General features: G+C 34.4%; 1 protein-coding gene and 1 pseudogene across 1 annotated transcript in view; one reads left to right on the forward strand and one right to left on the reverse strand.

The window, feature by feature from the left end:
- The first annotated feature begins 1,725 nt into the window (after positions 1–1,725).
- LOC101262279 (translocase of chloroplast 120, chloroplastic-like) lies at positions 1,726–4,819 on the forward strand (annotated as a pseudogene).
- Positions 4,820–10,867: 6,048 nt separating this feature from the next.
- LOC101268059 (SCY1-like protein 2 B) overlaps positions 10,868–13,307 on the reverse strand; it is a 31,745-nt gene continuing 29,305 nt past the window's right edge. The window contains exon 14 of the mRNA XM_004250671.5: positions 10,868–12,187. Coding sequence (XP_004250719.2) covers positions 11,230–12,187 — 958 coding nt within the window. The 3' untranslated portion in view covers positions 10,868–11,229. The remainder of the gene's footprint in view (positions 12,188–13,307) is intronic.

A 13,307-nucleotide genomic window follows, 5' to 3' on the forward strand; every position in this document is an offset into this window, starting at 1 on the left:
GCTCAAGTGGCCATAACGAAAATGCCATAACCACGATGTATCTGTTATGTTGGCCGAGAAGCAGGACGATCTCGAACTCTGCAACGGAAGTGGAAACATATGATTTGATGTCATGCTAACTTGAGCAATCCAACCCAGCCTTGAATCTTCAATTTGACATAATCCATTTTTAATGGATATCTCATTACCCTTTTCTTGTAGTTGACCAATACTGAGTAAACTGGTATTTAGATCTGGAACATAAAACGCATTAGAAATTGTGTGAAAAGAGTTGTATTTGTCATGTAAAGTGACATTGCCTTTTCCCATGACAGATACAACAAAGTTATCACCGAACTTGACGGTATTGCGGAATCTTTCATCCAATTCAGAAAATGCCTTCTTGTCTCCGCACATGTGGTTGCTACACCCAGTGTCCAAATACCACAGATTTTGTCGAGTTTCTTCACTTGCACAACACACCATCAAGAGAGAAAATTCTTCTTCCTTCTCTGCAACGTTAGATACTTCTGCACTTTGTCTATTTAAATTTGTTCGACATTCTGATTGGTAATGACCATACCTATGGCAGCGATAGCACTCAACATTTTTTTTGTCTACTGACTTTGGTTTCTAAGTTGTTGAGTCATGTCCTCCACGTCCCCTTCCTCTGCCTTGAAACTGATTAACATTCTGCTGATGGTACTGTTGATTACCTCGACTATAGCTTCCTCTCCCCCTACTCCGACCTCGGCCTCTGCCTCGACCTTGCTTTCAACGCGTGCTCTTCTTTGTCCTGCTTGATGATTTTTTGCCCATGAACTAACAAAGAACTTTGCAATTCATCAATGGAGAGTTCATCAATACCCTTCGATTCTTCGATAGAGCAGACAACAAAATTAAATTTCGGTGTCATTGATCGAAGAATTTTCTCAACAATGGTGACATCCTGCATTCGCTCTCCATGGATTCTCATCTTGGTTGCAATTGCCATAGTTCTTGAAAAGAAATCTACAACTGCCTCTCCTGATTTCATACTCAAAGTCTCAAATTCAGTTCGGAGTCCTTGGAGTTGTACCCTTTTTGCCTTCACATTGCCTTGATACTTCTTCTTCATAGAGTCCCAAATTTTCTTGGAGGTTTCTTTGCAAAGAATAGTTTCCAAAATGGAACGATCAATAGGTTGAAACAGATAATTTTTAGCCTTAAGATCTTTCAATTTTAAGACTTCAAATTCTGTTTTCTGAGCTTCCGTAGCTCCTGTTGCTGGTTCTACTACTCCAGATTCAACAACATTCCAATACTCCTTGTACCTCAAGAAGTTCTCCATGAGCATGCTCCAATGATCATAGTGACCATCGAAGCGCGAAATAGCTGGTTGTACGAAGTTGTCTGAGGAAGTCATTGAATGTTAGTTGCTGCTATTGTATGTAATCTAAGCTCTGATACCACTGATGAAAGTAATTGTGTATATCAAAGAAAGCAAGAAAGGGAATTGAAATTTTTCTCTGTTTATTGATCAACATAATGGAGCTCTTATAGAGCTGTACACAAACTGAAATAGCTAAAAATATGCTAACAAATATCATGTTAACAGACCACTAAAAGCTGCAACTTCTAGCTAAAGACCAGGATACATATTGACTCTGTGTAACTACTTTTATTTGACTAAATCAAACAAATACTGCAAAATAAATATCTAACAGTTACGACCCATCAAAGTAAATTGAAACAGAGTCACCTGCTATGGAGCTTGTAAATTTGAAGTACAAGGTTCAGGAGTACACCGAGGAGCGGAAGGATGTTCTGAACTGTGATGCTACTGATCTTCAATATTTGAAAGAAGAGTCACCTGATGTGGCTTTACTGAAGTCAAATGACAAGGTCCAGGACTATGCGGAGGAGCAGAAGGATACTATTGATCATCAAGTATTAACGAGAAAAGACTTACCTGCTGTAAGACTAGGGAATTTGATTGATGAGGTTCAGCTATTCATGGAGCAGCAAAAGGATGATCTGACTTGTGATGCTACTGATGATCAAATCCTCAATGATAAAGAGTCACCTGCTGTGGGGTTAGCGATTTCAAATGACAAGGTTGATGATCAGAAAGATGCTTCAGTATTTTGCACTTCAGCTTCTGAAAACCGCACTGTAAATTTATCAAGAGAGACTGTGACTGCAGAGGATGAGAATTGGAAATCATCGGAAGGTTCAGTATCCAAGAACAATGGAAAGGTTGGTGTAAACACAGCTGAGTTTGTTTCAGTAAGTTCCAAGGTTTCTCAACCTCCACTAGTTGATGCAATTATTGGAGTCAAAAATGTTGTAGCCCAGGAGTCAGAAAAGCCTTCTATAAAAGAACCAAAGCAAAATGTTTACTGGGGTGAGAGAAACAGAAGCTGGATCTGCAAGAAATCTCGTATCATCCTCTGGTTCATCCGTGACTCGTATACCACCACCTGCTCAACCGGTTGGCCTTGGTCGTGCTGCCCCACTATTGGAACCTTCTCCCCAAGTGGTTCAGCAGGCTTGGGTGCATGAAGCCGCGTCTTCAGTACAAAACCAACTTGTTGAAGAACCCACAAATGGAGAATCTGAGGAATATGATGAGATACGCGAGAAACTCCAGATGATAAGAGTTAAGTTTTTGCGTCTTGCTCATAAGGTTGGGCAGAATCCACATAATGTAGTTGTTGCCCAGGTCCTTTATAGATTAGGATTGGATGAACAGATGAGGGGGAGAAATGGAAGTCGTGTTGCTGCTTTTAGCTTTGATCGTCCAAGTGCCATGGCCGAGCAACTTGAGGCAGATGGACAAGAAGCCTTGGATTTCTCCTGCACAATTATGGTTCTTGGAAAAACAGGTGTTGGTAAAAGTGCGACCATAAATTCTATATTTGGTGAAGCTAAGTTTGGTAGTGATGCATTTCAGATAGGGAAAAAGAAGGTTCAAGATGTTGTTGGGACTGTGCAGGGAATTAAGGTTCGGGTAATTGACACTCCTGGGCTTCTGCCTTCCTGGGAAGACCAGCTACGGAATGAGAAAGTCCTTCATTCTGTTAAAGATTTATTAAGGAAACATCATCAGATATTGTACTGTATCTCGACAGGTTGGATATGCAAAGTAGAGATTATGGTGACTTGACATTGTTGCGGACAATTACTGAAGTTCTTGGCTCATCAATATGGTTCAATACAATAGTTGTTCTTACACAAGCTGCATCTACTCCTCCTGAAATCCCCAATGGTACTACAACAAGTTATGACATGTTTGTAACTCAGCCGTCTCATGTTGTTCAGTAAGCAATATGGCAGGCAGCAGGAGATGTGTGCCTTATGAATCCTGTTTTTCTGGTCGAGAATCACTCAAAATGCAGAACAAACAGGGTTGAGCAGAGAGTTTTACCTAATGGTAAAGTTTGGAAGCCTCACTTGTTGCTTCTGTCATTTGCATCCAAAATTTTGGCTGAGACAAGCACATTGCTGGAGTTACGAGACAGTCCACCAGGTCAGACTTATGCCACTTGATCAAGATCACCTCCTTTACCTTTCCAGCTTTCATCCCTTCTCCAGTCAAGACCACAGGTTAAGCTATCAGCAGACCAATTTAGTGATGACAATGAGACTTTATATGATGATCTGGATGAGTCTTGAGATTCTGAAGATGAATCAGAATATGATCAACTGCCAGCTTTCAAACCTTTGACTAAAGTCCAGCTAGCAAAGTTGAGCCAAGAGCAAAAGAAGACATACAATGATGAATTAGAATACAGGGAAAAGCTTTTTATGAAAAAGCAATTGAAGGAGGAGAGAAAGAGACGGAGAATGATGAAGAAAATGCATGCTGCAACTAAGGATTTGCCTATGGATACCAACGAAACAGTAGAAGAGGAGACTGGCAGTGCAGCGTCTGTTCGAGTACCAATGCTAGATTTTGCCTTACCTGCTTCTTTTGATTCTGATAACCCAACTCATAGATACCGTTATCTTGATTCTTCAAATCAGTGTCTTGTGAGGCCTGTTCTAGAGCCTAATGGTTGGGACGATAATGTTGGTTATGAGGGCATGAATGTAGAAAGGTTGTTCGTTATCAAAGACAAGATACCTTTGTCTTTCTCCAGTCAGCTTTCTACGGACAAAAAGGACGGCAATCTTCAAATGGAAATAGCAAGTTCGGTGAAGCATGGGATGGGAAAGCAACTTCTTTAGGTTTTGATATGCAGTCGGTTGGTAAAGACCTTGCTTACACTATAGGCAGTGAGACTAGATTTAGCAATTACAGGAAAAATAAGGCAACAGCTGGTCTCTCAGTAACTCTCTTAGGTGATGTTATGACAAGTGGGGTGAAAGTTGAGGACAAATTGATCGTTAACAAATGAGTATTGCTGGTCATATCTGGGGGTGCTATGTTTGGTAGTTGGGATGTTGCTTATGGGGGTAGCAACATTTAGAGACAGATCATCCTCTTGGTCATTTACTATCTAACGTTGGGGCTCTCGGTCATGGACTGGCATGGAGATCTTGCTATTGGATGCAATTCACAAACCCAAATAACTGTTGGACGATACACAAACTTGATTGGACGTGACAAAAAAGGGTCTGGGCAAGTTCGTAGTATTCGCATGAACAGCTCAGAACAACTTCAGATTGCTTTGATTAGCTTGCTTCCTATGGTCAGAAAGCTGATTAGCTACACTCAACCAGTCCAATTTGGATAATCATGAAAGTGAGGCCATACGTGATAGCAATCCATACAGCAATTGAAAAATTATTCATATAGTGACAATCATTTCATCAGCATTGCTAGGCGTGAGTATATTCTATTGTTTTTCTTTGGCTTTTTACTTAGTTGTGGTTTTGTTTTAAGATATTTTGGAGCTTTTTGATAAGAAAAAGTTGTTCTTGTTTGATTGTTCACAAAAATATTTGCTTTCCTTGACATATAAGTTCTTTTTCCTTTTAGTGGCTTTATCTTTATGTAGTCAGCCTAGAATATGCTGTAAATGTTTACACCTGACATGGATAGATTGGACATTTAGACTTTCTACTTGCATTAAACATATTTTTTTGAAATTGGTAATGTTATATTCCTCAACATTAAAGATATGTTGGAAACCTTCAAAAGACGAACAAAAGAAGAGAATAAGGGTGAAACTACTTACTACAAAAGCTCTAATTTCTCTATATCTGTTTTTTACACCAAAAAAAAAGAAGGAAAAAGGCATAAATTGTCTTCTAAATTTGTCCTAAAAAGTCAGTAACATGTTTAGGACCCGTTTGGCCATAGATTTCCCAAAAAATATTTTGGGGGAAAATTTGGTAAATACTGTTTGTCGATAGAGTTTATCATTATTTGTCAAATATTTTTGGCAAATATCCCAAATTCTCAAATACTAGTTTTTTCAAGTATTTGAGTCAAACTACAGTATTTGGGATCTTTTAAAAATTGAAATTTTACATCAAACTTTTATCTTATACAAATACATCCATTATAGTAGTTGTTTGCATTGTATTGCATCATTTTTTATGTTAACACCAAATATTGATGAAATATTCAGTGAATATGAAAGTGATGATATGATTGTTGATGAAAATGGTGAACAACTCAGGGTAACAAAATCATGTGCTTTGTCTACTTCACTATGTATGAGATGATGTTTGTTGCACTCACTCCAAACTACCACATTGATCTAGTATCATAGACACTACTTGTTATTTGTTGCAATGAAAATCCAATTGGCCTGTAATACAAACTTATGGATCGTTCTGATAGGTAAATTGGTATAAATTATATTTTCTAATAGAATGAAATATGTTTTCTAAGTACTATGACCAAACACATGGTGAAATTTCATTCAAATTTTCACCAAATAACATTTGCCAAGAATAATTGAAATATTATGGTCAAACGCTAGTTTAAACTATGGTGCCGACCTATTACACACCTTTACTATTTAAAAATGAATTTAATACACCCTGAGACGTGTAACAACATTCTCAAATCATGTTGTGTATTAATTACACTCGATGTCATGTCAGCGCCACATAAAATTTTATAATTTCTTACTTTTTTTTTTTGTTTTCTTTTCTTTATTAAATAACTTTTTTGTTAACTCTATTTTTCACTAATTAATCTCTAATTAATTATTAAAATTCTCTATTAGTTATATCTTCTTTATCACTAAATTCTCACTCACTTTATCTCTAATCTCATCAGAGACATCATTCATTTGAATTTATACAAGAATTTTCTTTGTCTTCTCTGGCGAAGAACAACCAACCCCAACCCATTCCCACCATAAGTCCACCTCCACAATGCTATTTGTTCTTCTTTTTCGACGAACCATCAACCACACAACAATCACCACAAAATAGCCACTCAAAATTCAAATCAATCACCAACAAACACCAAATCAGACCCCCTTACCCTATCCCTATGCGATTTTATTCTTTAGATTGTTTTACAGGTGTGTCACCAAGCTCAAAGCGTCAACCATGGCTCCATGAATTTTCAAAGAGCTCCACACTTTCAGATTTCAATAACCAACAAATAACGTAAACAATCAACAACAACACTACTACACTCACATCATTCTGAATACTTGAGGTTGTGATGAAAAATTAAAGATAATCGGAGGGGAAGGAAGATTTTAATTTTTTTAATTCTTTTTCTTAAGGGTAATCGGAGGGGAAGGAAGATTTTGATTTTTCTAAAAAAAAAAATTTAACTTTAATTTTTCTGATGCACCAATTTTTTATTTACTGTTTTTTTTTTTTTGCCACATCAGTTTTAGGAGTAAATAGAATAAGTTTTAAGTAGTAAAGGTTTGTGATAGATCGTTAGGATAGGTTAAGAGTGAAACTGACTTTTTGGGACAAGTTCAAGTGGAAATCTATGTATCTTTCCAAAAAAGAACGATATAATATAATTCCATGTAACTTTGTGAATGGAATTAGACTTATCTTTTCAAAACATTTACTGTTTTTGTATATGCAGTCCACCAGATGCATTGTGGAGTGATTTTCTACCATGTCTTCTGGTTTTTGCTTCGACCGCTTCTAATTCAGCAGCTCAAAAGATCTGTAGTGTGGTAAGGCATGGTCCATTTTGTGTTTGTAAGAGCAAAAAATTAATTTCATAACTGAGCAGTGAATTTACAATGCAAGAAAATATAATTTTGTCTCATCTGTTTTCCCACAAAGTTGACATCTATAATTCTCCTCTTTTTTTTCAAAACCTCTTATGTTCATATATAGTTTACCTTTTGCATATGTCACTCTTTGTTCATGAACTTTGTGAAAATTCATATGTAGGTATTCAATAATACTTGTCCACTATATTATTTTGGAATGTCCAGTAATACTTGTTTACTTTATAAAATCAATGAATTAATAATTTTATACTTAATTTCTAAGCCCTTATCGTTGATGATAGACATTTCTCTATTATATTTTTCAAGACATTATATTTGTTATTTTCAAAGAGATATAGTAAAACTACTCTATTATTTCAATTTTTTAAAAAAGTGTGTAAAGTCAATACTCAATAATGGACAAATATGGAACAAATTACTTGAACAAAATGACTTAGGAAGAAGAAATCTTTGTTGCTTCTATACCAAAGATATTGTTACAATTGAACAAAATGACTTAGGAAGAATAAATCTTTGTTGCTTCTATACCAAAGATATTAATTGAAATGTGTGTTACACGTGTGTTTATTAATGCATACTTTTAAAAATGGTTAGATAGTATTAAAACTATAGTATAATCAGTAAAAACGGATTTAAAGGAAAAAATCTTCATGATAAGTGATGAATAATATAATAAAAATTTTATAATTAATACTTTGTAAATTAATAATCTCTCTAAAATTATATTTTTCGTTGGTCACGACTTAGGTAGTGAAAGAAATCGCCAATTTCGATAAGATAACAGATAATATATTTTCAGCAGACCCCTATATAAATATATGGTCCCATTAATAACATAAATTAGTAATTCTTTTAAAGTACGATAATTTAATAAAGTATTATTTTATTCTATTCTGATTTTTTCTTAAAATTTAAATCTAATTGAAGTTTATCTCTAAATTTTATTATTGCATCCAAGAGCTGTGGTATTGTCTTTTCTAATTGTACCATAAAATTATGATGAGTTCTAAATGCAATAAATGTTTCCTTATACATTATTGGTGTCAAAGATATAGTATCATTTTCCACATTGCTTTTTCCAATGGTGTCCAAAACATTGGTCTTTGCTGGATCAATTTGTCCCACTTCATGGCCTTCTATATCCCACGATAAAATATGTTCGATAATACATCTTGAAAGCTTTCTATTATCACAACAGTACAAGGTTGAAATTAGTAAGATACAATGATTTTGATGTATTCGTTGTACTTTATGTATTATTATTTTTTATGCGAAATCAATAACTATGATACATAAATTAGTAAGATACAATGATTTTAGTATAATCAAAATTAACCTTCTTTAAATCTCAAACCATTTTTAAATTAATAAATATTAAATTATCGATTAAATAATATTTCTATACACTAATAAAATTTTATGGTCCCATCTATATTAATTTATATAGGTTTTACTGTAGCTTTTTCAAATGTTTTGATTATTGAACAATAGCTAATTTTTACATTATTAGTGAACATGCAAGTCAATTACAATATATTTTCCTCCCTATAAGCTTTTCTACTTATAAAACATTCTTTTTTATATATATCCTTATACATTTGTAAGTTTTTCGAAAATAATTAATAGTAACATATTACTTTTATTCCATATTAAGTGAATTTGTAAAACAATGTATATTTATAGAGAAAAAAGATTATGACTTAGATTGAATATCACTTTTCGGTATTGCCTTTTTAGTTATTCTCAAATTATTTTTGAAAATATAAATAATTAAAAATAAAATTATAAATATGAAATATTAACTCTCTCGAAATTATCACTTAGAAAATGTAAATGAGGAGCAAAAGATGTAGACAATGAAAGAAATAAACACGTAAGAATAAATATTTTAAATAAGGTAAAGTTAGAGAAAATCAAGGGAGAGAATATTTCAAATTAGGTAAAGCTATTGAATATCCTCATTACTTTCATTACAAAAGAATATGAGACCCAAAAAAAATGGGCTATTTTCCTTCTTCCTAAAATTTCAAATTTGACTCCAAACTATTTTTTCTTTCCAAATTATGATTGTTTTATTTTTAGTAGAAATGTCTCTCCTGCGTCATTATTTGGTCTTCTCTTTCAAAACTAATTATTGTTATGAAGCTCAATGATAATACCTTATAGTTTTATCTGTTAAATTTGAATTTTTTTAATTAACAAATTTGAACTCCTATAGTTTTATTTGTTATTTGACATACATTTCTCACATTGTATTTATTTATTTCTAGAATTTTGTATCATTTTTTAAATCTTATTAATTTCAATATGTATACTATTTGTATTTATTTTTTATCTTGTATTTTGTATAATGAACTTGTATTTCTTGATTAGTTTGTGTTCATTCTAAGAAGTATGTCAAATGAATCTGTGTAGTTATTAAAAAAACATATTTGTATTTATGTAGCTTTTCATTGTGTATTTTTTTTTTCTTTATAATTTTTTTCCCCTTTCTATAAAAAAACTATAAAAAAAAACTAATAGAAAGTTGTTCTTCCTATAAATAAATAAATAACTAATTGAAATACTTTTGGGATGAATACAAATTAGGAACAAATACAAGATTCATAAAATCATGAAACATGAAATTTTTAATAAATACAAATATAATAGCATACATACTGATTTTAATAAAAATTGAGAAAGGATACAACATTCTGAAAAAAATATATAATACAAAACAAACTAATAGGAAATTGGTCTTCAGCAAGTTTTTCAAAATCTTATTCACCCATTTTTTTTTAATTAATAGTGTCACTGCCCTCTATCTTGAACTTGAATGCGGATAGAATCATGAAAAAACTTATATCTCCTTTCTTGAGCCATTTTAGCCACAATATATATATATATTTTTAATAATCCTAAGAAATGGATAAATCAAAAGAGGAAAAATCCCCAAAAAGTTGATTATATGGGATACCCTCTTATAGCCCTCTTTGAATAAAAGATTATAGTGAAATTTTTATGTTTTCTCCTTATCTAAAACTCTAACTGAAAATGAAGAGATTGACAATACAAGAAAACAAAAATTTACACAGTTTCAAACAAAAACATAGAACAATAGTATACAAAAAAATGATACTTTATCATGATGTATTTACCTATATCAAAAGTTAAAAATGTTTTGCATGACTACTGAGATTTCTTAGAAAAATGGAAAATTTTCAAATTTAAACAAGGAAAAGTTTAAGTTAATTGAGGAGAGAGGGAATATGGATAAAATCTCAATAGAGAAAGGAAGGAAAGAATGTGGGTAAAAAATTGAGAGAAAAAAAAGGAAATGGAGTCTTTTTTTTTCTTTTTTTCACAATAGTGAAGTCAAACGTGAACCAAACTTGAAAATAAAAGGAAAGTAAATGAATTTTGATAATTATGCTAGGAATTTTGACTAGTTTACTAATTTTCCTAAATCATATAGATAACACATGAAAACGTACCGCCCACAACATTCTTGGACCTCATGCATGGTCAGTTCTTCTCATAACTGCAGAACAATTCTATCAACTGAATCTAATGTTGTTTCAACTGCATTGAACTGAACTATATATGCTAGAGTTATCAACTATCACAGTAACAGGGTTACAATGCCACCCCTGTAATACTCACACTACTGCATTACCAAATCTATTTTCAATGTTCATGATTTGAAGAACACTTCATAAAAGAGGAAATTGAATTTCATAAGCCCCGTATTCTAGAGAAAAGATTGAAATGTCCCATCACCCATCTCTTTCATTATTTCTTAAACATCGTTGAGAGCTAATTACTTTTAAAAATACAATTATTACAAAGCAACCCTTGTTCAACAAATTAAATGAAGAATAAAAATGATAAACAAGGAAAACCAAAACTCAGCCACACTATTCTACAAAAAGAGTCACTCTACAACAATCTTTGCCTACCCAGGCAAACACTGCCATGCAGTAAGAGTATGAACAGGTTTCTCCATGGCATTGCTAGCAAAAATCTTTAATCACGTGGTATCAACAGCTCTCCAGATTGATCTTTAATCAGATCACTGGACTCGCATCGCAAGGGATCTGCATATTGGCAATTAGAGCAAATCAAGTAGAGGGGGTTGCTCTGGATGAGACTTTGCATTACCAGACCCTAATGTTGAGGACCTGAGTTGCCCTTGATTTCCCCTACCTCTTCCCCTTCCTCTACCGACAGCAGTTAATGGAGGAGGAGCCAACCTTGGAGCAGTCGGCTCACCCTTGTTCGAAGAAAATATTGATCCAATATTGGTTGCTCGACCACTAGAAGCACCCAAAGCTGATGATGACCCTTGACTATGTTTCATGAATCCAAATGAACTCTGTGAGTCAAGACCCCCACTACTGATACTATCAGGGCGTGATGTAATCCCTTGATTCTGTTTCAAGGGCTGTGAAGAAATTGGGGTGCTGAAAGCCCATGGATCAAGGCCATTTGTTTGAGAGTTTAAACCATTAAGAAGAGTAGCACTATTGTTAGACACGGGTCTGTTTGCGAACGGGGCCGTTGTTCCATTGTTCAAAGAGTGAGAAGCAGCTGAGGAACCACTAGATCGGGGAGGCCAGTTAGCAAAAGGATCAATATCATCAAGACTTGAACCCAATGCCCCCTTGTTTTCTAATTGTTTCTCAGAATCACTTAGAATGGTAGTACCAAATGACGAAGGTTTAGGAGGCCACTCCACATCAACTGCAGGACATGAAGATGATAGTTGCTGACCAGATACAGTAGATGTCATGTATGACTGTGAAGGCCCAGAAGTAACTTGGATAGACTGTCCTGCAGAAGTAGACTGGGAAGGCAATGCCATAGAAGACTGCACGGTGGTTGAAGATCCCCTTGGTGGAATCCAGTCTTCATCCCATGACGGGCTGCGTTTTGTGGTAGACTGAGAACTCACACTTGTTTTGTTCACATGTCCAGGTATCTGAGCATCAACAGTAAGAGATGATTTTATGTTTACTGCTGGATTTCCTGAGTCGCTCAGTGTTACTCCTCGCTTCTCTTCAATCTTCCTGTAAAATGTGCATGACAAAAAGATGGAAATGATATAAATGAAGAACCCAATAAATTTTGCAAGTTCTCTCTACTAGAAGTCCTTAGGCATACAGAAGGGCAGAATCCTGTAATCTAAGAAAATACATTAGATTGCACCTAGGGCGGGCATGCTCCATTCTTCTAGCTTGTCCTATTAAAGCTTTCAGTTTGCATGCTAGGATATTATCAGCCTTTCCAGTAAAATCAAAAAGATTCCTACCAACCTCTAAACTCTATCCACAAAACCATTTGTGTTCAGCCAACAGTTGTCAAATTTGAAATATGATTTGATTTATTCCCATTCACCACATTGTAACGCCACTGGATGGTGATAAGAAACAAATCTCTGCCGCCTAACCTATTTGATTTTCCTGAAACTGTCATCCCACTCTTTGGATACAAGAATTCTCTCAATTCTGGATGCAGCATTAGACCTATCTCCTTTAATCCGAGTATAATCCCCACCACCACCACCAGCTGAAAGTCCACCATCAGCTCTATATCTTCAAAGAAATCAGAGAAATCCTACATTTTTGTGGTTCTCTGCAATTTATTTTTTCAGATGGGAACCTTGTGACACTGAAATCTCCACAAATGGCCCAAGGCCATTCAAATAGACTTGCATAACTCAATTCCTCCCATTAATACTCTTTCCTATCTCCAATTTGGGGCTTACATTCCTGTACATGTAAAACTGTTTTTCCTTGGTTTCCTCTTCAACCTTCTTTTTCGTGTGTGTGTGGGATGGGGGTTGGTTGTCTCCATTAAGCAAAAATCAGTGTTATCCAAAGCAAAAATGCTCTTAGGTCGGTTGGGGCTTTAAGCGCAAATAAAGCCCAACGAGTTGGCTTCAATGAAAAATGGTGCAAAGATAGAATTTTTTTTTTATATATGTTTAGTTCAAAACTAATAATTATAAGCATGAATGACAAATATATGACAAAGAAATTGAAAGAAGTTAAAATAAGTAAAAATATCAATTGTTTAGTGTTGCCTCTTCAGAAGAGGATCACTAGCAAGGAAAAATATGCCTTAGAACCTTGATGACAATATTGAAGCGCACATTACGCGAACTGAAGCGCTCAACATGCTTGAGCC

Source organism: Solanum lycopersicum, chromosome 11, assembly GCF_036512215.1.
Source record: "Solanum lycopersicum chromosome 11, SLM_r2.1".
NCBI classification, from domain to species: Eukaryota; Viridiplantae; Streptophyta; class Magnoliopsida; order Solanales; family Solanaceae; genus Solanum; species Solanum lycopersicum.